Source organism: Cuculus canorus, chromosome 11 (genome assembly GCF_017976375.1).
Source record: "Cuculus canorus isolate bCucCan1 chromosome 11, bCucCan1.pri, whole genome shotgun sequence".
Lineage (NCBI taxonomy): Eukaryota > Metazoa > Chordata > Aves > Cuculiformes > Cuculidae > Cuculus > Cuculus canorus.
Window position 1 is genome coordinate 1,921,389 of NC_071411.1, and position 24,830 is coordinate 1,946,218.

General features: G+C 48.1%; 1 protein-coding gene across 2 annotated transcripts in view; it reads left to right on the top strand.

The window, feature by feature from the left end:
- Positions 1 to 5,958: 5,958 nt before the first annotated feature.
- The window catches only part of CACNA2D2 (calcium voltage-gated channel auxiliary subunit alpha2delta 2), a 206,675-nt gene continuing 187,803 nt past the window's right edge, over positions 5,959 to 24,830 (top strand). For both annotated transcript variants that reach the window (XM_054076733.1, XM_054076734.1), the window contains exon 1: positions 5,959 to 6,196. In XM_054076733.1, coding sequence (XP_053932708.1) covers positions 6,069 to 6,196 — 128 coding nt within the window. In that variant the 5' untranslated portion in view covers positions 5,959 to 6,068. The remainder of the gene's footprint in view (positions 6,197 to 24,830) is intronic.

Consider the following 24,830-nt stretch of genomic DNA (forward strand, 5'->3'; position numbering starts at 1 on the left):
CTGCCTCCAAAGCGATGGTGGGACTATACCAAATCTTACATACTGGCCCATCAGCCCTACAGTAATGAGGCCAGGTCTTTACAGAGCTCTTAAACTTTACAGTCATTAGTAGGGCTTTCTATCCCTGTACTGAAAGCAAAATAAAACAAACCAATTGTTTAGTCAACGGGTAAATCTCAATTGCACTTCCAGCATAGGCTTTCTGTCATGCCAAAAGCCTCTGAATGTCACCCAGACAGATCCTTAGACTCACCTGTTTGAGAGGGATCTACTTCATAGACATTTAGAAAACATACACAGCACAAAATGATAGTGTTGAAGGAATCAACTCCAGTTGCCTTGACATGGCATTAGTTTGGCTCTCTAAACATACGCTCCATGGGCTCTGTAATGTAAAGCCCTCAAACAGGTAGGCAAGTGCCCCTTGAGGACTGATGGAGAAGGATTTTGGAATAGCTTTTATATTGTCCCTGTGCTGTTTCTTTTTCCCATCCATGCTGGTAACCTCAGGACACGTCTTTGCTCTTACTTGCAGATTCTTATTGGCTCTGAACTCTGCAAACATCCATGATGTTGTTTCCTTTCCTGTTGGACTCTTAAAGGTGGCTTTCCATGAGTTGTGGTAAGTGTAACAGTTACTTCTTATGTTTTTATCAACATTAAGTGCATTCTTTTTTCCTCATCCTGAAACATTAACATCTGGTACCAAGCAACCCTATACATCATTAGCTGAGGAGCTCTGGTTTGAGAACCCTGAATAAGAATAAACCTCTCAAGTCAGGAAGTGTATTAGCTATTATCATTTGCTTACTCTTAATTACCTCTTCCCTTTATTTGTCTCCCTTTAATGGTATGTCAACAACATTTTCTAGCCTCTCACTCAGTAACTGATTTGTCAAGACTATAGGTACACATTTCTTCAGTTACAGGCGCATGTTTAGCCATAGGGGGCAAAACTGCGCTAGCAATTACACAAGTGTCGATCTGGACTAATTCCATGGAAGTGCTTCAGGTTTAAAGTGATGTATTTATTCTGCTGAACTACCTCTCATGTACCAAGCCAGATGTTTGTGCCAGACTGCCTAAAGTTGAAGCCTGAGTCCTGGGACAGTGACTCCCCTTCACGTGAGATCCTGTGCAGAGCTGTGCTCCCTCGAGCATGCTGGAATCTCCCCTACACCTGCACATCAGCAATGCCTCATCATCAGCTTTTCAGTCTATGTTGCTTAGGCGGGGAAAGGAGTGGTCTCGCCGTCTAATTCCTCTCAGAGTCACTCAGTCTGCACAAAGGGGATGTACTTGCAGAGGACAGTGTGAATGACTCTCCCTTCATAGAACAGTTGGGGTCAGAAGGGACTTTAAAGCCCCTCCAGTTCCACCCCCTGCCATGGGCAGGGACACCTCCCACTGGAACAGGTTGCTCCAAGCCCCATTCAACCTGGCCTTGAACACCTCCAGGGATGGGGCAGCCACCACTGCTCTGGGCAACCTTGTTTTACTGGGAGGAGTAAGGAAACAAACATTTCCATGCAGCTGTTATTGACTGCAAAGGCTCACATTTTTCCTGTGAAATCATCAGGCAAGGGAGGATTAAACTCACACCTTCTCTAGTGTTCACCTGCATTTGCAAATAAATCAGCCATAAGAACAACGTAGCCGCCTCCTACATGGCTTCTCCACCAAAAGACGTGGGAGAACAGAGAACGGCAGTGGTGCTGCCTGTTTTGCTGCAGTCCTGTCAGTATTTCAGGTATTGTGCTGAATTTCACAGGGTCCTGTATGGATTACAGTGCTTTCATGGCAACCTTAGACTGATTCGCAATTGCTCTGAGAACCTACACTGACGAAAAAAAGCTGCTCTGGAGGCTATGGCTTCAACTCCATGTTCAAGCCCACGTTTCTGAGCCTTGGTGGTGCTTGGTGCTGCAGGTTAGACAGTGTTTCAAAGAGGCCACAGAGTAGCAGTGCCTGCTGTGGAAAATAGGAAGGATAACGTATGTAGCCATGCTGTCTTGCCTTTCATTCTCCAGAGTATCAAGTAGAAGATTACTCCACTGATTTGCTTCCCTCCCTTTCAGGGCAGTGTTGAATTTTGAAATTGTTGGCAGAAGATCTTTATAATACATAGCTTTATGCAGGTCCTGAATGTTTCTGTCTTGATGCACAGCTTAGAAAATAAACTTGCAGCTTTTTTAAGGGTGGTAAGAAACGGAGCCCCTGATAAATTCATATACATTTGTGCCCTGAGACATGGATTTTGGTTGTGAGGTGGCAGGGTTAATCTAGCAGACAACGGGTGTGAATCAACACTTTTTTTCCTGCCTTATATCTTGGCTAATTCCATGATTTTTCTCCATTTAAGTCTGTTTCCAAGCAGCTTGCTGCTAACCAACCTAGCCATGCACGGACTGCAGAGATCACAGCAACAAATACGACGTCATCAAAAGCATTTGAAATAACAAAGAAAACAAGTATGACATAGTCAAAAGCTTCCAAATAACAAAGAAAAAGTGCCATGATAAAACTAAAACAGAATGTCCATCTCAGCAGTGCAGTGCTGTTCTTTAAAAATAAGGACATATCAGGCAAGGCTTTACTGTTAACAAACCCAAACAGCAACATTTGAAAGTAATTACTTGACATCTAGAGGTCTGCTCATACCATGAGAGTACAAGGTCGAATTTTGCACTGAAGGATATTGGTATCTGGATTAAAACAAAACAATTATAAGGATTTTGGAGAGCCACGTCTCAAAGAAATACATCACCTTCGCCATTCTGAATGTGTCGTATTACTGTGCCTGCGATGGAGCGATGCTCTGTACACACGCACAGTCCAAGCACAACAGGCTGGAGCATCCAGTGTTGGGGCTGCTGCTTACAGGCGATGCATTTGCAATTGTAGACCAGCCAGCTGCTGGATGCCAGGCGTCTGGAAAAGCAGTTGGTAGCCGTGGCATACACAGTTGTGTCCCTGAGCTTTCCTTACAGGGCAGAGGATCAGATGGCATAACACAGAAAAATCCTGTATCATAAAGGATGTCTGGCAGTCGCAATGTTGCCTTCTAAACCCCGGGTATCCTGTTAGAATAGGAACCTGAATTCCAGACCCTGTGGGCCCATGTGTTGGATTAAATATTGTCTGTCAGAGATTTGCTAACCCAGGTCCTCTGGAAAAGAAAATATGGCTGTAACAGACAACAGAATTTGTCTTTCAAAAGTTTGGAAAGCCAAATTCTACACAATGAAGTGTTTACTATCTGCTGCTGACTCTGCCAGCAATGGACAAGCTGTTTATCGTATTGTCGCTCTGTTTCCCATGTGTACGCTAGAGATTATCCACTTACTGCTGCTGGAACATACTTGGAGATTGCAAATTGGAAACTTCTGTGTGAGAGGTCAGGAACTGTGATCTCAGCTGTAATAGCCCATGCAAACCTGTCTGAAATTACAGGTGATAGGGGTGGCTGACATATAGAATGCAAAATCAGATTGTGTGCTGAAGGGTGTGCAAAGAATAGTCATAGTCTGGACACAGTACAGGAGCTAGAGAGGGGATTCTGCAGTATTTGTTAGCATTTTATTGAAGCATTAAGTTACTGCACATATCCATCTCTGCACTGAATGCCTCAGGTTAGTGTGATGCTTTTGCAAGTACAGTTTTCTGGATTCCAGTGTGAGTTTTACTGCCAATGTCCAACATGAGTTGGAAACATGATAGTGCTTCTCAACCTCACTAAAAAAAGTGCTGTCTCTGTGAAGCAGCTCGAGCTGGAGTAGGCACATCAGATCCTCATTGCTTCCATTTATATATCAGGGCTTGTCAGTGCATGAAATTTGTAGTGTGTCTAGATGTGCCCACATGAGTTTAAGCAGCACTCTTGGTACTCCCAGGATACTGGGAATCTGAGTCTAGGTCTGCGTCACTGCAAAATGTTTCTTTATCCCATCAGAAACAAAATATAGGGGCAATTCCATCCATCATGAGAAGGAAAACCCTCCTGCGTACCAGGGCACAGAGCGCTTCAGAGAAACTTCTTCCCATTGTAATCCTACACCCTGTCCAAGCTGAAAACCTCTTAAACCTCTGTGCTGGGATCCAAACTGCCAGGGGCTCCTGTCCTGTCTCTGCACCTTGCTGTTCAAATGGGTATGAACAAGGAGCCCTTGTGCCTTCAAAGTGCTCTGGTGTACCGTTTGTCAGGCACTTCCTCAAGCAGCCTGTCCAGAAACCGGCAATCTTGCCTGTGTTAAACTTTTTCTGCAGTTAAAGAGGACAAAGCAGTGTTAGCTATGGATTGCCCAGCCTGTGACTGTCCAGGTTTAGGCTGTCTGGGGAGGGAGTCGGTGAGCATGTGGATAGCGTTCCTGTCTCTGCCTTTGCCAGCTGTCCCGGTGACTCCTCATAGAATGGTTTGGATCGGAAGGTCCTCAAAGCCCATCCAGTTCCACCCCCGCTGCCATGGGCAGGGACACCTCCCACTGGATCAGGTCGCCTCAAGCCCCATCCAACCTGGCCTTGAACACCTCCAGGGATGGAGCAGCCACCACCTGCGCTCCCTGATCAAGAACCCCTCCCCAGCTTTCCTGGAGCCCCTTTCCGTACTGGAAGCTGCTCTAAGGTCTCCCTGGACCCTCCTCTTCTCCAGGCCAAACAGCCCCAACTCTCTCTGCCTGTCCTCATAGAGGAGGTGCTCCAGCCCTCGGATCATGTCCGTGGCCTCCTCTGGACTCACCAGTGGTCTGCTTCATTGAAGCTGAGCACCTTGAGTTTGGGTTTAGAGAAGCCAAAATTACACTGCAGCTCCCCAGAGAACAGTGCTGCAAATCCAGGCCCTCAGATGTCAGGCTCAAGAACCCTGGTGACTTTAGGCTATGTTGATTAATTCCATTATTTTGCATGTTTATCCTGCCCTCTTGTCACGCTCCCAAACGCTCCCCAGAGCCATTGCATGTCTGAAAAACCACAGCCAGAGCTGCTGTCATTACAACTGACCATACCTCGTGATTCCCATGTGCTGATCTGTCCTGGACGGTGGCCCTAAGACCAGCTGTGGTCCCCACCGAGATGACACTGGCAGGGATGGCACTGACGGCTCGGCGGGGGCAGCGCCCGTCTGGAAGCAGGGAAGGAGCTCACATTGGTGGGGGGTTCAGGGAGCCCCGGGAGTGGGTTAGAAAGTGATACCCCATTCCGGTGCCATCCCATGTCTCCCTGTATGAGGCCAGGGATGGCGGGACCGGTGGAAGGGTGGAGGAGGTGACCGGTGCAGGGAAAGGGGGGAACCCCACCCCGGTGCCCTCCCGCCCCGCGCGGCGTCGAGAGCGGTGGGACCGGTGTGCGGTGAGGGAGGAGAGCATCCCGGTGCCTGCCCGCATCCCCCCACGCGGGACCCGTGCCGGGGGGGAACACGCGGGACGGGATGCCTGATCCCCGCGCCCTCCAGCATGTCCCGTGCGGTGCCGGGGCAGCGGAACCGGAGCAGGGTAGCGTGTTGGAAAGGGATGCTCCGTCCCGGTGCCGTCCCGCATCTCCCGGGGCAGCGGGGCCGGTTCGGGGAGGGGGCAGGGGAGCATCCCTATGCCCTCCAGCATTTCCCGTGCGGGGCGGGGGGCGGCGGGGCGGTTCAGAGGGGGGTGTTGGAAAGGGATGCTCATCCCGGTGTCCTCCCGCATCTCCCGCGCGGGGCCGGGGGCGGCGGGACCGGTGCAGGTTCGGAGGGCGGCGCATGCGCCGGGCCCTGAGCGGCGGAGGGGGGGCGGCGGGCGGGGAGGAGGCAGGGCCGGGCCGGGCCGGCTGCCTGCCCGCCTATTTGAGCGAAAGTAGCGTTTCGCGGGCGCTCAGAGCCGGGCGCCGCGCGGAGGCAGTGGGGCTGAGCGGCCGCCGGTCCCAGCCCGCAGCCGGCGCGGTGCTGCCCCCCCCCTTTCCCCCCCCGGGTCTCCCCCGTTCCGCTCCCCCTCCCCCCCCCCCCCGCTGAGGACTTGCGGCGCTCATCGCACGAGTGGCGACGGGGGGAGCCCCCCGCGGGGCCGCCTCTGCCCCTTCCCCGCCGCGCCGTTAATGGAAACATGGCGATGGCGGCTCCGACCGGCAGCGCGGCGCCCGGCGCCCCGGCTCCCCGCGGCCAGCTCGCCCTGCTGCTGCTCCTCCTCGCCGCCCCCGCCGCCCACGGCTACAGCTTCCCCCAGCAGCACACGTAAGTGCCGGCACCCCGCGGCTCGGACCGGCGCCGTGGCGCATCGCGGGGCCGCCCCGGGGCCTGCGCGGGGGAGCGGCGGCCGAGGGATGCTGGTACCCGCGGGCAAAGTGATGCCGGTGCCCGCGGTGCCCGAGGGATGCCGGTGCCCGTGGTGCCCAAAGTGGTGCCGGTGCCCAAGTGATGTCGGTGCCCAAGTGGTGCCGGTGCCCGCGGTACCCAAGTGATGCCGGTGCCCGGGTGATGCCGGCGCCCGCAGTCAAGGGATGCCGGTACCCGCCGGCTGGTGATGCTGGGACCCCGCTCTGACCCGTTATCCTCGCTGGATGCGATCGGGCGCGGGGGCCGCCGGACAGGACCCAAAGTTGCTGGAAAGCACAAACTTCCCCAGCGGGTGCCGGTGTGCAGGGCGGCTGTTGAGGCGTTAACGCGGCGAGAGCGGGGAGAGGCGAAAAAGGACTTTTTTTTCCTGCCCCCTCCTCCCCGTTAAGCACTTCATCTCATCCCCAGCGCCTGCCATTCCCTCCGGAGCTGGAGCCTGGAGCGAGAGCGGATGGGTAGCTCCACAGGCGATCCGAGCTGGGGGGGCTCCCTTCCCTCTGGAGCGCCAGAAATGGGCTGCGATCTATGGAAAGAGCAGGTCGGAAAGCAGCTCGTTTGGGTGAGGGGGTGGGGGGCTCGAGAGTCGCTGCAGGAAGGATATAAATAGGGGTTTTTTTGGAAGTTCATGTTTGGAAATATTTGCGAACACATCGGTCTCTCTCGCATAGCGCGATAACCCCGCAGCCCTGTCCCCCTCCACGCAGCCACGCGGAACCTCCTCGAGATGTATTTTAGGAGGCTGTCATCTCCGTTACAAAATGCTGAGGTCTTGTTGACACAAAACTGGGGAAAAAAAAAACCCCAAACCCAGACGACTCAAAGTAAAGGCTGACACTGTGTCCTTCCAGCCTGAATTTCTGAAGGTGGGGAAACATTTCAATGACATGGAGTTAATAATAGCAGTGTTGCCCTTAACTTTGTGCTGCCCTGGTGGATGTGCGCTGCTTTATGTCACAATTTTCCTGTCACATTTGATTTGCTTAAGAATAGAAATATGTTATATCTGTATATGTCATAGGAAGTATTTTTGAAAGCCTTTTAGATTTAACATCTTTGATCTCAAAGTGCATTTTTCCAGGCATGTTGTCAGGCCTTCTGCAAAGAAGGCTTATCGGCAGAAGGAGCAGTGTTGTTTATTTGGGAGAGCTGTAGCTTACTGGGCTAATATCTGGCTTCTCCGAAGGCATGGTTGTTTGCACTCCCCATTTATTCAGAAATACCCCCTGTTCAAACATTCTTTCTGAATCCTTTTGCGCCTTGTATCCATATGTCTAAATATCTTTGACCTTTGGGAGCTGATGGGTTCTCATTCCTTGCTGTCACGTAAATACAGAAATTATTCAGGATCAGGCCCTGAGAAATGTCTACCTACAGGGGGAGGAGAGGAAAGGGAATGTGCCGGTTCTCGCCCAAGGAACACAGCCTTATGGCCTGATCCAGCGCTGCTCTCACATGAATAATCTTTACTTCCGTGAGAATCGCTATAGAAGTAAAGGGGATTATGGATGTGGTGAAGCGCAGATGAAGTTTGTGGGGTATTTCTGATATTTCAGCAGCTTTCTCAGGGCTTGTAAGTTGTTGCTTTCTCCTCTTAAATTTGGAATGCAGAATCGTATTATAGAATAAATCTCTTCTGACTTGTCAGCTGGTTCCCAGAACTGTGTTTTCTTTCCAACTGCAGAAAGTTTGATAGGAAGGATCCTATACCAGAAGAGACATACTTAGGAGAGGCGTATAATTTGTAAATAATGTGTTGGCCTTCCCTCACCCAGACTGATTATTGTCTATATTGTTCTAATAAACTGTGCCAGCCTTTTATCTGAAGCATTTTGTTGCAGATCATTTGGTGATGTTTACTAGGATAGATTTCCTTAGCCCTATGCTCTCTTATCAGGGTGGGCCTGACCCTATGATGAGAGAGGCGAGATGTTTAAAAAAACTGAATCCAGTGGCTCATAATTTCTTGCAAATATGAAGGAACGGTCCTGAGCAGGCCATTAATTCTGTGTGTGCCTCTGGTGGGAAGTAATGCTGTCTGCCTTCACCCAGAGAAAAGACAAAGGACACAAGACCTCAGACTGACCTGGTATCTTCTTGCTCTTTTTTTTTTCTCCTTATGACCTGGTTTGTGAAACCAGACAAGAGTCACAAATGGGTATTTGATGGTGATGCACAGTTGCTGGGCAGTAGGTTAACACTGTGACATGAGGGTGAAACGTCTCCCGAGCTCTGCCCTAGGGCTGCTGTGATTGTTCCTAGGGAAGGGAATATTGAATGGGAGTAAAGAGTGAAAAGGTAGCCAGCACCAAAGCTTGAGCAATACTTCTGAACAAACTGTTCCTCCTGAGTAGCTCACTGTCTGCACCCTTGTTTTTAAGATACTGGGTATAACTTAAATCTTTTTGGAAGGTTTGTCAGTCAGAAGTTGAGTTGAGCTGATGAGATAGGCTGTTAAATTCTCCCCGTTATGAGACAGATTTTTCCCGCGTTCGACAAGGCACCCTTGTAACACCAGTGAAGGATTCAGAGCATTGATTAGCAACCTTGTTTGTCTTTGGAGGTTTTTCTCTGTGAATCACTGAAGTCATCTTCCACTACAGGACTCTCGAAAGTGAGGATGCATTTTTAGGCAGCCTCAGAACCCTTCTGTTCTGACAGGCAGCTGACTGAGTGATCAGGATATTTTGCATAAGGGAGAGTGGGGCAAGAAAATAAGGAACAACTTTTTGATTTTTATTTAATTTGTTTTGGGTTACAATTGTATTAATTATCATCAGTGGTTCTGAGTGCTGATTCTTGGTTCCATTCCTGATAAATCGCTGGTGTTCCACATTATCTCTCTCCTCCTGGGGTAGCATGGTTTTAATCATCTTATACTGAGCTAAGGAAGGCTCAGCTCAGCCAGTTGTCCAAAAGGGAATTTCTCATTGAGATTTAAAAAGCAAAATCCCAGATTGGAACAAACCCGTTGGGGCGGGTGTGGTAAGTAGCGTCCACTGACTGACAAGGCTCCTTTTAGGAATGGTCACGTACAAGACCGTGCATCTGGGTGGTCAACGGGATTAATGGCTGTGAAAAGAAAGGCTGTTGGTTGCCGTTAATTTTTCTTTTAAATGATATGCAGAGGGATTCCTGTAGCAGCACGCAACAACCTCTGCTTGAATTTTGGAGAGATTTGGTGTTAGGTGATTGAAAGCCTGGTCAGTCTGGGGACCCCTGCACCTGTATCGCTGTCACCTCCCATTAGTGGGGATGCAAGCACTGGGGAATGTGGCTGCCGGCACTGCCTCCCCGGCATAGAACAGACCCCCTCCCCACTTTGCAGAAAGGTTTTTTGTCACTTGAACTTGAAAGAAAATTGCCATCTGCTAGAGGGTGGTGAGCCATTTGCTTCTTGTGAGGAAGCAGGTGTGTGCAGGATCGCTGCACGCCCGCTGGTGAAGCTTGGCTTCCTCGCGGCTCTGCAGCGCATCTCTGCGCAGCCAGCCAGAGGAGAAAGGGATGTCCGCAGGGGGAAGCGCCAGCCTGGGGACCGTGGTCCCGTCCTGCCTCTCCAGCATGAGATTTAGCACTTGTCAGCTGCAGACAGTAGCTTGGGGCAGCAAGCTGGAAGTGTTACCGGTGTTCCTGTTGGATAGCGAGCAGTGAAGGCTCCCACTGAGAGCAATAAGGCCTAATAGGTGCACATCGCTGCTGGAAGGTGGGCTTGAGGCTGCCTCTACCAAATTAATTGCTTCCTTTTAGCAGGTTTTGATTTGTACTTGTGTCATTTCACCCCAAATGAGGTTAATGATGCTGGTAGTGATGGCACATCTGGGCTAGCAGGGCTTGAAATAAATAACTCTATTAGGACTGGATGTTTTAGGGTTTGCAGGATGCCGTGTAGAGAATGCTCCTTCTCTTGTTCTGCTGTCCACCTACTGTGCAGTCAAAAAATCTCATCCAATTATGGGTTTGATGCTTGGGAAGGGAACTGGTCTGGAAAGGAGCAGGGAAGTAGGGAGATGGCCCTGCTTGTCTACTGCCACACTCTGCTGAGCAGAGAGACGGCTCCCTGGGAGGGCCATCTACCCCGGTGAGTGACTGACAGATAGCGTTGCTCTGCCCCTGCGAGGGCTGAGCAGCCTCCCGAGAGCTGGTACCCGTGGAGACACAAGTATCCAGTGTCCCTGCCCCATGGCAGCTGTGCATCAGTGGCAGAATCCACTCTGTGATGCCCAGAGGCACTCTGAGCTGCCTGGAGGTAAAAGAACAGCCCCATGGAGAGGACAAGATGTTTTTTAAAAGCCATTTGCAGTATTTCTTTTGCATTTAAACATTTTTTTTTTCTCCATTCCTGTTACCGGTCCTGAATGCTTCCTGCTCAGGTATTGCATAGGGAAGGGGCAGGCATCACAGAGCAGGACATTACCACTTCCTTGCCTGCCCTTGTGACACCTCAACCCTGTACCTGTCTGCAGTGACCCCCTTCAAGACCATGGTTTCAGAAGCTTGAGTTTTTCAATTGTACATACGAAAAATTGTTAATTTGAATTCTCTTGGGAGACCATGTGGGTTCCCACTGAAATCCCTGAGGGTAGAAACAGGTTGGTGCTTGGTGTTTGGCAGGCGTAGTTCGGCAGCTTTGTTGTAAAGAAGCTTTGTGGGTGTTACCTGCGTGTGTGCAACAGCCTCTTAAAAGCTAAAGGTGGTTACGGAGGGTCTAAGTAACCTGAAAATTTATCCTTGAATGAGCTACCAGCTGTTTGGCTTCAGAAGCCATCAGAAAGGGGCATCTGTAACATTGTACAAGTGCACAAACTGTATGATTTAGGCTGTGCTTTTTCAGCCAATGGATTACCCAAGTGGGATGAAAGAAAAGTCAAGTCATTACCAAGCAAAATACTTAAGTGAAAAATTCAGCAAGAATGGATGGTATCTGAATGTTTCGATATTGCCTCTTTCAGGAGCCTCTTGAAAGCAACATGTGTTTTGTTAGCAAAATTGTTATTTCCTCCCTGTGGTGTTGGTAGTAGTTTGTTGTTTTAGAGCTGTTCCTTAGTCCAGCCTTCATCCTCAAGTTTATTATCGCTGGGCTGTGTGGGGAATGGGGCTGTACAAACTGTTGTTACTGGAGAGTTGGTTCGTATCAACAAGCTGTTGCTGTGGTTTTATTCGGGCTGAATCATCTGATCTGTCAGAGAATGCACTTGGATTTTGGCAGTTGTCCTATGACCCTTCTAATTCCGTCTCAGCCACTATCTTCTGGCCATAAATATCATAAGAAGTAAAAGGTGTTTACTCAGACCAAAGGATTAATTCTACTGTAAAGCAAAGTGTTTCTTGCATTGACTGATGTGTGAGTGATCAGGATATTCAGCTGGATCAGCTTGTGATGGGTGGAAGGGCTGCAGGGTCAGAGACAGGAGGATCCGGGTGGCAGTCAGGCCAGACCAAGGTTGCATGGTTTATGGTTTCTGTATCTATTCATTAACTCTGCACAAGGTTGTTGTTCTTGCCTGTGCCTGGGCAGGCTGCTATGCCCGGTCCTCAGAAGCTGCTTCTCGATCTGGTGGGGACAGTTGTAATGCACATCTTCTCCCAGGACCTTTCAGGAGAACCAGGATCAGGCCTCCTCCACTCACTTCTGGTTGAGGCCGAGAACTCCAGAGGAGGCAATTGCTGATAGCAATCAGATTGGGTGCTAAATAGGAATATAAAGCATTTAGTGCAATAGCTCTAATGATGATAAAGCCTTGAGTGCAGTTGCCAAAACAGAAGTTGAGTTTGCATATCTCTAATGAGCCAAGTGCCTTTGTGCAGTGACACCACCGAGGCTTGTGGAGTTAAGCCCAAGAATGCAACATGGTTTTTAGATCTGACTCATGTAAACAATCCCTGAAGTTCTTACAGTGAAAAGGAGATATTTAATGAAAGGCTGAGAGAGCTGGGGTTGTTCATCCTGGAGAAGAGAAATCTCTGGGGAGACCTTAGAGCAGCTTCCAGTACTGAAAGGGGCTCCAGGAGAGCTGGGGAGGGACTTCAGCGAGGACTATTGTGACAGGACAAGGAGTAATGGTTTTAAACTAAAGGAGGGGAGATTTAGACTGGATATAAGGAAGGGTGGCGAGACACTGGCCCAGGCTGCCCAGAGAAGTTTTGGCTGCTCCATCCGTAGAGGTGTTCAAGGCTAGGTTGGATGGAGCTTGGAGCAACCTGATCCAGTGAAAGGTGTCCCTGTTCCTGCAGAGGGGTTGCGTTGGATGACCTGTAAGTGTCCCTTCAACCCAAACCATTCTGTGATTCTATGAATGAGTCTCCTACTCCCACACCTGACCATGATCCTTCTTTCTTTGCCCATGAAGGGTGGGAATGGAGCTGCTCATTCCATGGACTAGGCTGGAGCTACTTTTGCACCAGCTGGTTATCTGTTGTGAATCCACCAAAACCCTGGGCAGACTTTGGATTTCTGCTGGTGTGAAAACTTGTACTACCCTGTCCTGCACTGATGCTTGGGGAATTCATGGATCAATATGGGTTGTGCCTACAGTGAGTGCTGTGATAGCAAACTCGGGAGAGATGGATTACAAAAGGCACGTTCATTTACCTGACAAAGGTTGTCTATCTTGAATAATTTATGAGGCTTCACAGCACACTAGTAAATTTTGTAAGAGCAGTGGAGTCCTGGTAATGTGAGCCTCTTCACTGCAGCTTCCATGGTGGAGTTCTGCTGAGGAGGTACAGAAGGTGGGGGATGGAGGAGGAGGAAATAGGCAGCAAGTGGAAGGATAGAGACTGCTGTTCTCATGTGCAAATGATAAGGTGTGCAGAGCAATGATGTGTGAATTAGTTAGATCGTGCTGTGCATCGGAGCAAAAACCTATGTGGTGTTAGAAAGCAACGTATACTTCAGGGAAGGGCAGAAGGGGGAAGGATGCAGACTGTGGACACAAGGACAGAGAAGGGTGAAAAATCTTGTGACCACAATACTGACAGCTTCCCATCTGTAGGAATGTTGTTTGCTGGGGGAGTTTCTTTTAAGTCCATACCGATTTTCTCATCAGAATTGCACTAAATGAAGGATGGAGGCAGAGCTGGCCAGGCTTTCCCGTGTGGCATTTGATGACTGGAAGGCTTGCAGGCATGCAGAGCATGGGGCTGTGGACTAGAGGGGTTTGCAAACCTGAAAGATGTGTGGCCCTCAGGAGCATTAAGTCAGTGTTATCCGATGGGGAGATCAAGGGTGGTAGGAGTCGGAGTCCTGGCGGCAACATGCCAGCTTGCCTCGGTCCCTGCTGGAACTCATTTCAGAGTTAGAAGTCAGCGATGCAGCAGGCACAGTACACGTTCCAAGCGTAGCTGCCACCACGTACCTATTTTTTGATAAATAGAGCCTTCCCCTTCAGGGTTCCGGGCCTCTTGGCCTTCCAAGCAGAAAGTTACCCCTTAAACTGTTAAATTGGTGGAAAGGATTGGGGAAGTGTTGTATCCATCTCCATTGAAGTGACAAATGAGGATATGATTCTCCACGTAAATACCAGTGCCTTTTATCTCATAACAGAGCTGGGGCCTGAAAGTTTTCTCCTGTTGCAAGCTGCCAGTGTGGTTTGCCATCAGGCTCTGCATCTTCTCCAGGTGGCACTTAATATTCTTCAGTCCAGAAGAATCCTGTATCTAAAGTATGAATTTGCTTCATTCTCCAAGTAAAAAAAAAAAACAAAACAAGGGGCATATTTCTAAATAATTTTCAGAGCTGACCTTGTATAAAGCCATTTAAGCTTCCAAAATGTGTAAAGCGCTCAGTGATTTAATTTTTGTTGAATTAAACCTACTCTTGTAGTTGAATTCTCATCTCTATTGAATTCTATATAATAACAGCTCTTTATTGTGGCCAGTGAACACTTTCTGTACAGTATGAGACAGTTAGGAACGCAGCGCCTTGTTTGCATTTCTACCCTCTGGTGGGTTTCACAGTCAGATTTTTGTCACAAAATGGACACAAAAATAGAGACAGATGTGAGCCAAGCGAAGCACCTAATATTCAACTTTATCAGGTGTTGAAGATGATTTCTGGGCTGTGAGTGGTTGAATGTCTTTTTGTTGCTGTGTAACGAACGCAGTAGACCCAGGAGGAGCCAAAGAACCATTTCCTTGTGTCAGAGGTAGTCTTGCAAATTAGAGGTCTCTCCTGAGCTTTCACTGTAGTGTCACATCCCTGGGATCAGTGGGAGGGGAAAAAAAAAGTCATGTATTATGTGGGCTTATGTGCTTCCAGGACCTCTGCAGCGGGAGGGATGCCCGTTGCTCAGGTGAAAGTAAACCTTCTGCAGCAGCGTGTCACGCACGCCGGGGGAAAAAGGGTGGAAGAAATAGCCTTTAATAATTCAAGACCTGCAAGCTGAACAGAGTTTCAGGACAGTGAGCTAGGCATGCGTGGCAGCTTTGTGGGCACTTGGCTTTCCCCTCCTCCCCTGCCTGCTGTGGGAAGAAGGGCAGAGTACACCGAAATCAATATTTTTCTCTTCATGCAGCTCTTGTCTTTTATTTATTCCGTTTTTGTTTGCTGGGAAGTCTTAATGATTGTCGATCAGTGATCAAACTGATGACATTATTTTGCCTCCCACAGGATGACAGCACTTCCAAGAGCACAGACCAGAAGAGCATCAGCCCCAAAGGGCTCCGCTCCATGCACGAGCAGGCGTTCTGTCCAGCCCCTCCTTGCCTGTGTGCTGTGGGACTGCTTGTGATTGAGCCGTTCTTCCCTGTGCTGGGTTTGGTATGAGGCAGAAGAATTTGCTGTTGTCAGTCTTGCCTGCTGTGCTCTGCTACAGCTACATTAGGTTTAAATGCTGAGAAACGTCAAAAAATGCTTTGAGATACTTGGCCAAATTCATTCCTGCTGAAACTATGCGGTGGGGTTATGCTGAGGACAACTTTCAGGCTTTTGTCTTTTAAGTTTTAAACACCATGATGGCTGTGGTTGCTTCTGATGTGACTTTTACTGTGAGATGGAGAAAAGAAATGCATCTAACACATCTGCTGTCTGCTTGTGCTTGGGTCCCAGTTTCAAAATAACCCCATTTAGCACCTGCCCGCCTGCTTGACCTGGCAGCAAAAATGTTGTGTTGGCATTTCTGACATCAATATTGTCTTTTTACTCATCATCTCAAGGCTAAACTGAACCCTTCTGTGTCACTTGCTCCTTGCTATGTTTGTTTTGATCTAGTCTTTACTCCAGAGAAAAATCTACCCGGCTCTGTCTCGCTCCTCCCGTTGCTCTTGTGAGAAGCAGCTCCTTCCACAGATGAGCCTCAGCGTCCCCCGCTTCCCTCTGCTCCCTGCCCAGCCGTGGGGTGGAGCAGTCAGGTACAAAAGGGCTCCCAGAGCTGCATCTTGGTGCAAGCTCCCACTTCTCTGTTGCTGTTGCTGAGCTAGCTCGTACCTTTTCCCCCCCGTACAGCCCTGTCCTGGCAGCTTTGCTGGTGCTGTGTTTCCTTGGAGGCTGCATGCCAAGGTCGATGCTCTGCGTGGAGCACTGTCTGTGGCAACACTGGTATGTGGGAATCTTCTTTTCCCGCCTTTCTTCTTTTGACTCACAAGGTCCAAGTGGGACCTTGTTTATTGCTGGTTTGTGCAGCTTATGAATGTGACTGTGTGCTGAAAGTGGCCTTTTTTATTTTATGAGGGCCACTTAATGAATGTCACTTATTTGGTGACTCTTGAGCAACTGATATCTCATCTCAATCTCCCCTCTTTCAGGTTAAAACTGTTCCCCCTCATCCTGTCCCTGCACTCTCTGATCAAGAGCCCCTCCCTACTTTTCCGGTAGGCAAATGGAAATTGGTGGTGGGAATGCTGTTTCATCCCACACCAGAGCAGCCAACATGTGGTACTGGATGAACTGCAGTTTGTTGAAATGTTCTGGAGTTTGTGAAGTTCATTGCAGAAGAGTCCAGATCCCATGGCCAAAGCAAAGACTATTCCAAGTATATGGTATATTTTGGCTAACTTTCCACTTGAAACTAACCTTGCTTCCTCATTTGGCTTAGCTACAAGGCTTACTACAATGTCATTCTCAATTCTTTCTGCTGCTACAGTGTTCGAGTTTAGTGTTTATCTTCTAATAGTTTCTGAATAGCATAATGCTTGTATTAGGAGCAGTAATATGTGGTTAACCTTACACACAGAGAGCTGGGAGAAGTCCAGACAGACTTCAGCCCTTGTGAGGAAGGACGTTAGCTTGGAAATTGTTGTTAAAATTGCTACTGTGTTCGTCTCGCTGTGATACCAGTCAGCAGTATGTGGGTTAGCGAGATGCTTGTGGCTGAGAATGAGGGCAAATTCTCACTTTGGAAGAGTCTCAGCAAAGACCTTGTCTTACACCTTTGCTTTGAAGAGATTTGCACTGAGGAATTTGGCCCATTTTTCCATTGCCAGGCCTCTCTTCCAGGTGTTCTCTTATCCCCAGTTGATCTTCTGGCCTACTTTTTGTCCACTACACGTTAGAAGATGACCAACCTGTCAGTCTTGGCTGGCATCAGGAGCAGAGCTTGTGTGCCCCAGGCTGGTTCCCTGGGGAGACGAGTAATTCTTTCATGGTGCCCCAGGGATTGATCCCCTCCCCAGTGCCATGTGAGCATCTTGTCTGTTTTACAATGTTTGTAATGGTTCTCGTTATTATGCTTTGTAACAACACTTGCACTTCCCCATTGCTTCCTTTGCTGATGGAACTAAGGCTTTGGAGACTCCAGTACTTAAGCAGTGGAGCAGGAAATACGACCCGGGTTGTGTAATTCCTCCTCTGTTCCTCCAAAAGCGCCCATGCTTCTTGTTTGGGGATAAATGTTTCTTCTGCTACGTATTCACAAGACATCAGATTCAACTGCAAGAAGAGAAATGTAGCCAGGAGGATTTGAACTCCAGGGACAGTATCTGTCTTGTTGGGAGAGTGGGAACTGTCCTTGTGGATGAAAAACTTCCCAAATTCTCTGGCAAATGCCTGAACATCAAAGCCTGGGCAGTGCTGTTCTTGGTACAGCTAGGCAGAGGGTGAGAGGGCTCGCTGCCGAGTGCTTAGTGCACTCAGCACTGGGCTTTTGCAAATTAAATGGGTGCCCTCTGCTGCATAAGACCTATGTTGGCGGCTTGTGCCATCGAAATTGCAGTCAGGCACCTTTCCCAAAAAATACTCTCTTTAAAATTACATTTTTGTGCTGATGATGCACTCATTTAGAATTGGATCCCTTGTGCTCATTGCCTCCTTGTCCTCACTGGTGGGACCGCTTACTGTACGCCAGCCACTCCTGGCCATCCCTTCGATATTCATCCCCTTGGATGGTACCTGAGATACCATCTGAACGTTTCCCACTCCCTGTGTGTGCCTCGGAAATTCTAGAGGCCATTAAGCTGGGTAATTGACATGCTTCTTGAGCCCGTGCCTAGGGAAATATATTTCACAGGTAATTTCAAATCTCTTGGTGTGTGGAAGAAGTCATTATTCTAAATAGAAAGGGCTGGTGGTGTCATGGGCCCCATTGAGGGGACCACATTAGAGACTGGGATTTTTCTCTTACAGAAAAGAGTCCTAGGCATTGTATTCATGGGGGCTTGGGATGTCAGATGGGTTTGGTTTTAATGTTGATACTCATTTAGAAAAGCCGAAGAGAGAGTTATCTTGTAATCTCAGATTTCAAGTTACATGTGAGCATATTGTGCGTGAGGACTGGGAGGGGACCTGCTCTGGGATATCCATAGGTGTGCGAGTTTCTTGCTTTGGTGTGCAAGTGCTGCCTTCCAAGGGCAAACATCACATGTGGTGTCAGGAGGTTGGGTTGCAGTTCTGACTCTGCTCCCAAAAGGCTGTCTGGATTGGAGATGACTGCTTCACCTTTGTAGCTCCGTTCTCCCCTCCTGAAAAAAATTGCTTAATATTTTTTTCAGAAGTATTTGGATGATTTAAAATCATAGAATCAGGGAATGGTTTGGGTCAGAAGGGATATCAAAGGCCATCCAGTCCCACCCCCTGCCATGGGCAGAGACACCTCCCACTGGATCAGGGACTCCAAGCCCCATCTAACCTGGCCTGGAACCCTTCCAGGGATGGGGAAGCCATGAATTCTCTGTGTAACCTGGGCCAGGGCCTCCCCATCCTCACAGCAAAACATTTCTTCCTGATATCTCATCACCATCTCCCCTACTAAATTTGACAGTTTAATGTTGATTAGTCCCTTCAGTGTGATGTTTGGGCTGCTGCACTACCTATGCTTTAATTGTGATATTATTATTAATTGTGATATTATATTTAATTTAATGATGATATTATATTTAATTGTGATATTGCAGTGGTGAGGAACTGTGGATGTTAACTGTGATACGTGTGAAGCAGGATTGTGGGTGTCCTGTGGCACCTGGTGACGGAAGGGGCACATCTGTGCTTAGGCTCCAGCAGAGTTTCCTAGTGACTCTTGCCTTTTGGAAGGGAAGAAAGTTGGTTGCAGAGTCGTGTTTTCTTGTAGCAGCGGGAACTCCCAAGGCGCTTTGCGCAGCATCCTTGTTCCTAAAGGTGCTCCAGCACAGCATCCTCCTTCCATGGGGTCCTTCAGGACAAGACGTACATCCTTTCCAGCATGAAACACCGGCTGTGGCTGGAGATGGGGAAACTGAGCCTGATGGAATGTTCTGAGCGTGTTTAGCAAATCTTGTAGTACCTTCAGAGCGTTTGCAGTGCGGTTCAGTCACCTCCATTTCAATAGGCTTCTATCCCTTTCAAAGGAGAGGCTGAACGTGTCTGTTTTCCCTGGGGAGGGAGCCGTGTTTGTCCCAGCTGGATGAGGAGAAGCAGAGAGGAGGTGACCTGTGAAAGCTGACAGTTTCAGCCTTGTTGCTGCATTGCTCCAAGTGATGGAGCAGCACTGGGACAAAACCAAACTGGGCTTCATGCTTCCACTACCCCTGCTTCGGAGCATGTCTGGATGCCGCCTCACAACAGCAGAGGTCTAGCAGACGGCTTTTAGATGTGTGTCACAAAGTAGTGAGGTAATGGCATAAAATGCAGTAAACTATTATTTATTTTTTTTAATGCTTTCCACCCCCACCCCTTTTTTCTTTCATTGCTGAAAGGCACTAATACAATGAAGAGCTGCTGCAGATGAAGGCGACTGCATATGAAATAACAGGGTTCTGGGTGTTTGGCTGGTGAGAGATGCAATGAGTGAGCATCGCTAAGTGCTTTATAATAACAATGATTACAACTGCTCTCTTAGGAGCCAGGAATCTCTCAGGTAGGGGGATGGTGGGGAGAGGGGTTGTTTAAGATGGGAAATTTAACTAGATAGACATCTAGTGACAGTGACATCCCAAAAGGCTACTCCAAAAACCCCAGGAGACTTGGATTAGTATGGTTAGAGGCTGAAGAATGGCAATGGATGCCCCTAAATAGCTCCTCTAGCAGGAGGTCTTTGTGACAGAAGTTAATGATATATTTTCTTGGTAGGGAGTGAAGCTGTAGATACAAATTCAGCAGAGGTCTGACTAGTCAGTAGTCCTTGATCAGACTCCTTAACATGGCTTGGGTTTTAGTGATTGGATTAATCGTTGTGTGCCTAATCTGTTCCTGATCACCTGAAATCTGCAATGGGAAGGGTGGATGCTGAAAGCAGTCCTCTGGTGTCCTGTGGGAAGGACAGCGTTACCCGGGGTGCCTTTTCAGCCTGGCCATGTTTGTGTTTTGCTACAGCTCTTCACGGCAGCGTGGCTCCTCCTGGCATAGGAGCATTGTTGGGTGGAGTACCTTGCAGAAGTGTGTCGGGAAGCTCTTTCTTCTTGGGGGCTGTAGTCAGTCCTCTATTCCCTAGTTGCCGCTATGGCGTAATGTCCCTCCCTTACCCTTCAGAGTGCACAGAAGAGAAATTGAGAGATGACTACAATGTATGCATTCAAAACTCCGTTCCAGCCATCAGGACATGGCACTCCTTTGTCACACGTTGCCCCATATTTTGGCCAGATTTTTCGTGTAAATGACCCAAGCAAGAGGGACTGTTTTGCTTTGTGCAGTATCTAACTACTTGCATAGCCAGAAGGTGGTGGTTGTGAACTATCCTGAAGTCTTGCAGGAGCCTGCACTGGCTTGGAGAATCCTGTGTTACTGAGCGATGGTACCGGAGCATCCAAAGCAGTGGGACCAAAGGGCGAGGGAGGGGATTCTGCCCCTCTGCTCTGCTCACATGAGACTTCACCAGAGCGCTGTGTTCAGCTCTGGAGTCCTCAGCATGGGAAGGACATGGAGCTATTGGAGTGAGTCCAGAGAAGGCCACGGAGATGATCCGAGGGCTGGAGCAGGATGAGGGAGTTGGGGTTGTTCAGCCTGGAGAAGAGAAGGCTCCGGGGAGACCTCAGAGCAGCTTCCAGTGCTGAAAGGGGCTCCAGGAAAAACTGGACAGGGGCTCTCGATCAGGGAGTGCAGGGAGACGACAAGGGGAATGGTTTTAAGCTGAAAGACAGGAGATTGAGATGAGATTTTAAGCAGAAATGTTCTCTTGTGAGGGTGGGGAGGCCCAGACCCAGGTCGCCCAGCGAGATAGTGGCTGCCCCATCCCTGGAGGTGTTCCAGGCCAGGTTGGATGGGGCTTGGAGCAACTTGATCCAGTTGTCCCTGCCCACAGCAGGGGGTGGAACTGGATGGTCTTTAAGGTCCTTTCCATCCCAAACCATTCCATAATTCTGTGATAAATCACATAGCTACTTGCATATGCTTTAAATGACAGTGTTCTGGTGGCACAATACAGAGACACTACCCAGACTGTCTTCTTCTAGCCATCTAGCCTGCTGTACTCAAGTGACAGCTTCACTGTTTCTCCAGGCTGTGAAAAAAGCTCTCCCATCTCCAACCAAAAGTGCAGATCCTGCAAGCTGTGGCTGTTTTGTCTTCTGGGGTGGTTCAGCCTTCCATCTGGTGATAAGGATTTACTGGAATGAACAAGAAGACTCAACAAGCTAGCCTACTTCTGTCTAACTCCCAAGAGGATCATGAATTATACACTGAATAAACAAATAACCTGATATGTCTGTCATTATATCATAAAGGGCTTTAATAATTCATGCAGCTTGCAAAATCCTTACTAAGACCTACCCTCTGTAACCTTATCTTTGCTGTGGGGGCTGGGATCTTTTCAGCCTCCACTCAAATTGCGTCTGTAAAACAGAAGGAGTCAGTGAAGAGGAAGGTTTTATCATAACACTTCATCTGCGCAATGGGATGCAAAGCGACGTGCAAGAGTTATCAGCCATTGGGGGTCTTAAGGGGTGCTTAAAATGACAAGTGGCTGCGTTAGGTGGAATTTATGCAGGTAGTGTGCTTCATAAAACTGACACCTATTCACTTAGTTATTAATTCCTTGTGTTTCAAGTCCAGGCTTGTGACAGGCATTGAGATCATGAGCCCAGTCCTAATCCTGCATGATGAGAGTACAAACGTGGTGGGACCCATGGGCTTCTCTCACTCCTGAGATGCATCAGCAAACGTGCCATGGCAATCTAGTTTCAAGATGTAAAATAGGAGTGTAGCTTTCAGACAAGCAGGGAGACTAAGGTGTTAGGTTGGCTTTGGCTCTAAACAAAGCAGTTAATTGTTTAGGATAGCATGTTGCTCCAGTAGTGGTGGCCATTGCCTTTAACTTATTTGCTTGTGTTACAGTCCCGAAGTTGCATGCTGGTGTGTCTGCCTCCATCACATGAGAGGCAAACTACGTGAGCCACCTTTGAAGTTCCCATTTGCAGGACCATCCCCATAGAATCATAGAATGGTTTAGGTTGGAAGGGACCTTAAAGCCCATCCAGTTCCAGCCCCCCTGCTATGGGCAGGGACACCTCCCACTGGACCACATTCCAGCAGGAAGAGTTGATCTGGGTCTCCAGACGTTAATTCCTTAACTAATTTATTCCTGTTGTAAGGCAACCCAATTCAGTTTTGCTTATGCAGTTAAGTGGCTTGGTTAGACTCCTTGATGGCACAGGACTTCTTGCTGAGCTTGTTCTGTCTCCCAGATGAAAACAGGAAACTAGTGCACCATCTCAAGGTGCCCAGTTCTGTTTCCACTTACAGAAGTATGAGTTGGTCAACAGTCGGAGGTCAGATTTGTCCCTTAAGACAGTGAGGGTTACTTTTTGCACATTTTCCATGTATTTGGGGATCCTCATTTGGACGTCTTGCCAAATAACACCCTTAACATCCAAGTACCCATCAGAGGATGGCTGCAGCATTACGTAATGACCTGAAGATGAACTCTAGGCTGGTAAGGATGAGAGAAACTCCATGATTGTGTTCATGGCTGAAACTGCCTTTTGGGAAAGCGCTCTCTTCTGCTATATGGTCTGCAGGAGATGTTTCCTTTTGCTATTTGTTCTTTTCATTGCTGTGTCAACGAGAGGTGCGTGCATGCGTTTGATCAGCAGGTTGCAGTGCCTGCAAGGAGGTCTTTCACAGCACTGCCAGGCAAATGTACCTGCTAACACACTGAATGACTTCTCCTTCCTCTTTCTGTTGGCAAATCATCCACCAACAGATTGCGATTTTCCTCAAACCTACTTTTAGGCTTTAACTTATTCACTAAGTGATCCTTTGCTCTACAGCTCCTTTGCATATCAAATACTCCAGATCAGCTTTTTGTAAAGTTGGAAATTCAAGATATTTTGATTGGGCACGTAGCTCTCAAAGAGTAGTTATCGTGGCTCTCTGTCATACCAAGAGGGCATTTCAAGTGAGGTCCTGCAGGGATCTGCCCTGGACCTACATTTATTCAATAGCTTCATTAATAACTTAGGCAGCAGAATGGGTAATATGCTTATAAAATTTGCAGGTGACGCTGAGCGAGGAGGGATTGGATGTGCTTTGGAAGGCATTATCAGAATTCAAAGCCATCTAGAAAAATTGAACGGCAAGCTGGGTATCAGCAAAATGAGGTTCAGTGGAAACAAATGCAAAGTGCTGCACTTTAGAGGGGGAAATCAAATGTACAAATACAGAATAAAGAGTATCTGGGTAGCAGTGCGGCAGGAGCAGTCTTGAGAGTTACTGTAGACCACAGGCTCTGAGTCAACGAAGCTGTGTTGGAGCAGAAGGGCATGCTTATTCTGCAGCGCACAGGTCTTGGGCAAGACTGGGGAGGTGTTTTCCTCCTCACACAGCACTGGGTTGGACTTCTGCTGGAGAATCTGATCTTGTTTTTTGGCATGAGCCTTTGGGGATGTAGGTAAACGGTAGAAAGTCCAGAGCAGGGCAAAGAAAAGGGTGAAATGTTTGGCAAGCACTGCAAAAGAGGGAAAGCTGGAAAAAAATAGAGATTGGGGAAGAAAAATAAAGAATTGAAGGGCAAAGGATGCAACAGAGTAATGATCTTCCAGTTCTCAGGAGCTTGTCGTAGCAGTTTTTCAGTGTCTGTTGTAGGTGGGATCAGTGGGAAGAAGGAAGTGAGACTGAGGGTGGATAAGAAGGGAATTTTTTCACCACATGGTGAAAAATGGATCCAGAAGAAGGTTCTGTGGGGATCTCGGGCTCACCTTCAGCACAGGATTTAAAGAACAGATTAGATAATACTTCACGCAGATGGTTCAGGTGGTTAGTTGTCCCAGTGCAACTAGTGGTGGAAGAGGAATTCCCACAGCCCCTGCTATCCCACGTGTCTGTGACTGACTGCACACCTCCTACCCGTGCTGTTCCGATTTGGAGTTAGACCTTAAATTGGTAATGCTTCTGTTTTCTGATAGAGAAACGGTATCTAAGGAAAAATTTTCCTATTGCCCTGAATGTCATTTGGGACGAGTTGGTGGTTACTGTTGGTTTTCCCGCAAGAATATTTGTGCTCAAGAATGGCTAATGAAGCGCAAATTTTCTGCATAATTACCAGACTATTTTCCCCTCACTTTTTGCCCACCTCTATCAATCCTGCAAGATGAGAAAACTCCCCAGTTATCCTTTGTGTTGTATTGTAATACTTGCTGGGGCATCAAACTGGGGTCAGGATGCGGTGAGGGTTGGCACTTGCTTTTTAGCAAAAATGAAGCAGACAAGAGATAGGACAGAGAAGCAGAAAATTAGTGTTTGAATTGAGAGGAATAAAGTAGTTTGGTGGTAGAGCTGAATGTAGAACACACTGTCCTGCTATCTTTCCCCCTCATGTTTCTTAAAGTTAACTTCCTTGGGAATGTAATTTTAATATTCATTTGTCCCTTTCTTCCCTCATGTAGTAACGTCAAAGATGCTTTCTTATTGTCGGGGAGACCAGATGGTAGAGGTGAATAATATCTGGACAAATATTAAGAACAGACAAGTCCAGCGGGCAAATTTCTCCCCCCATCCCTTATATAAACACTATAAATATGAGTACATACTTATGATTAAAAAGAAGTCATAAAACAGCAGTGTGGAAGGCTTGGTACTTTGGGCACCATGTTATTTTGTTATTTTGAAGGAAAACACACGTTCTCTTGAAGTTGTATCTTCAGGGAAAAAAAAAAGCACCTTGTTTTTCCTTGATGGGTCAATATTGGCCCATGCAGG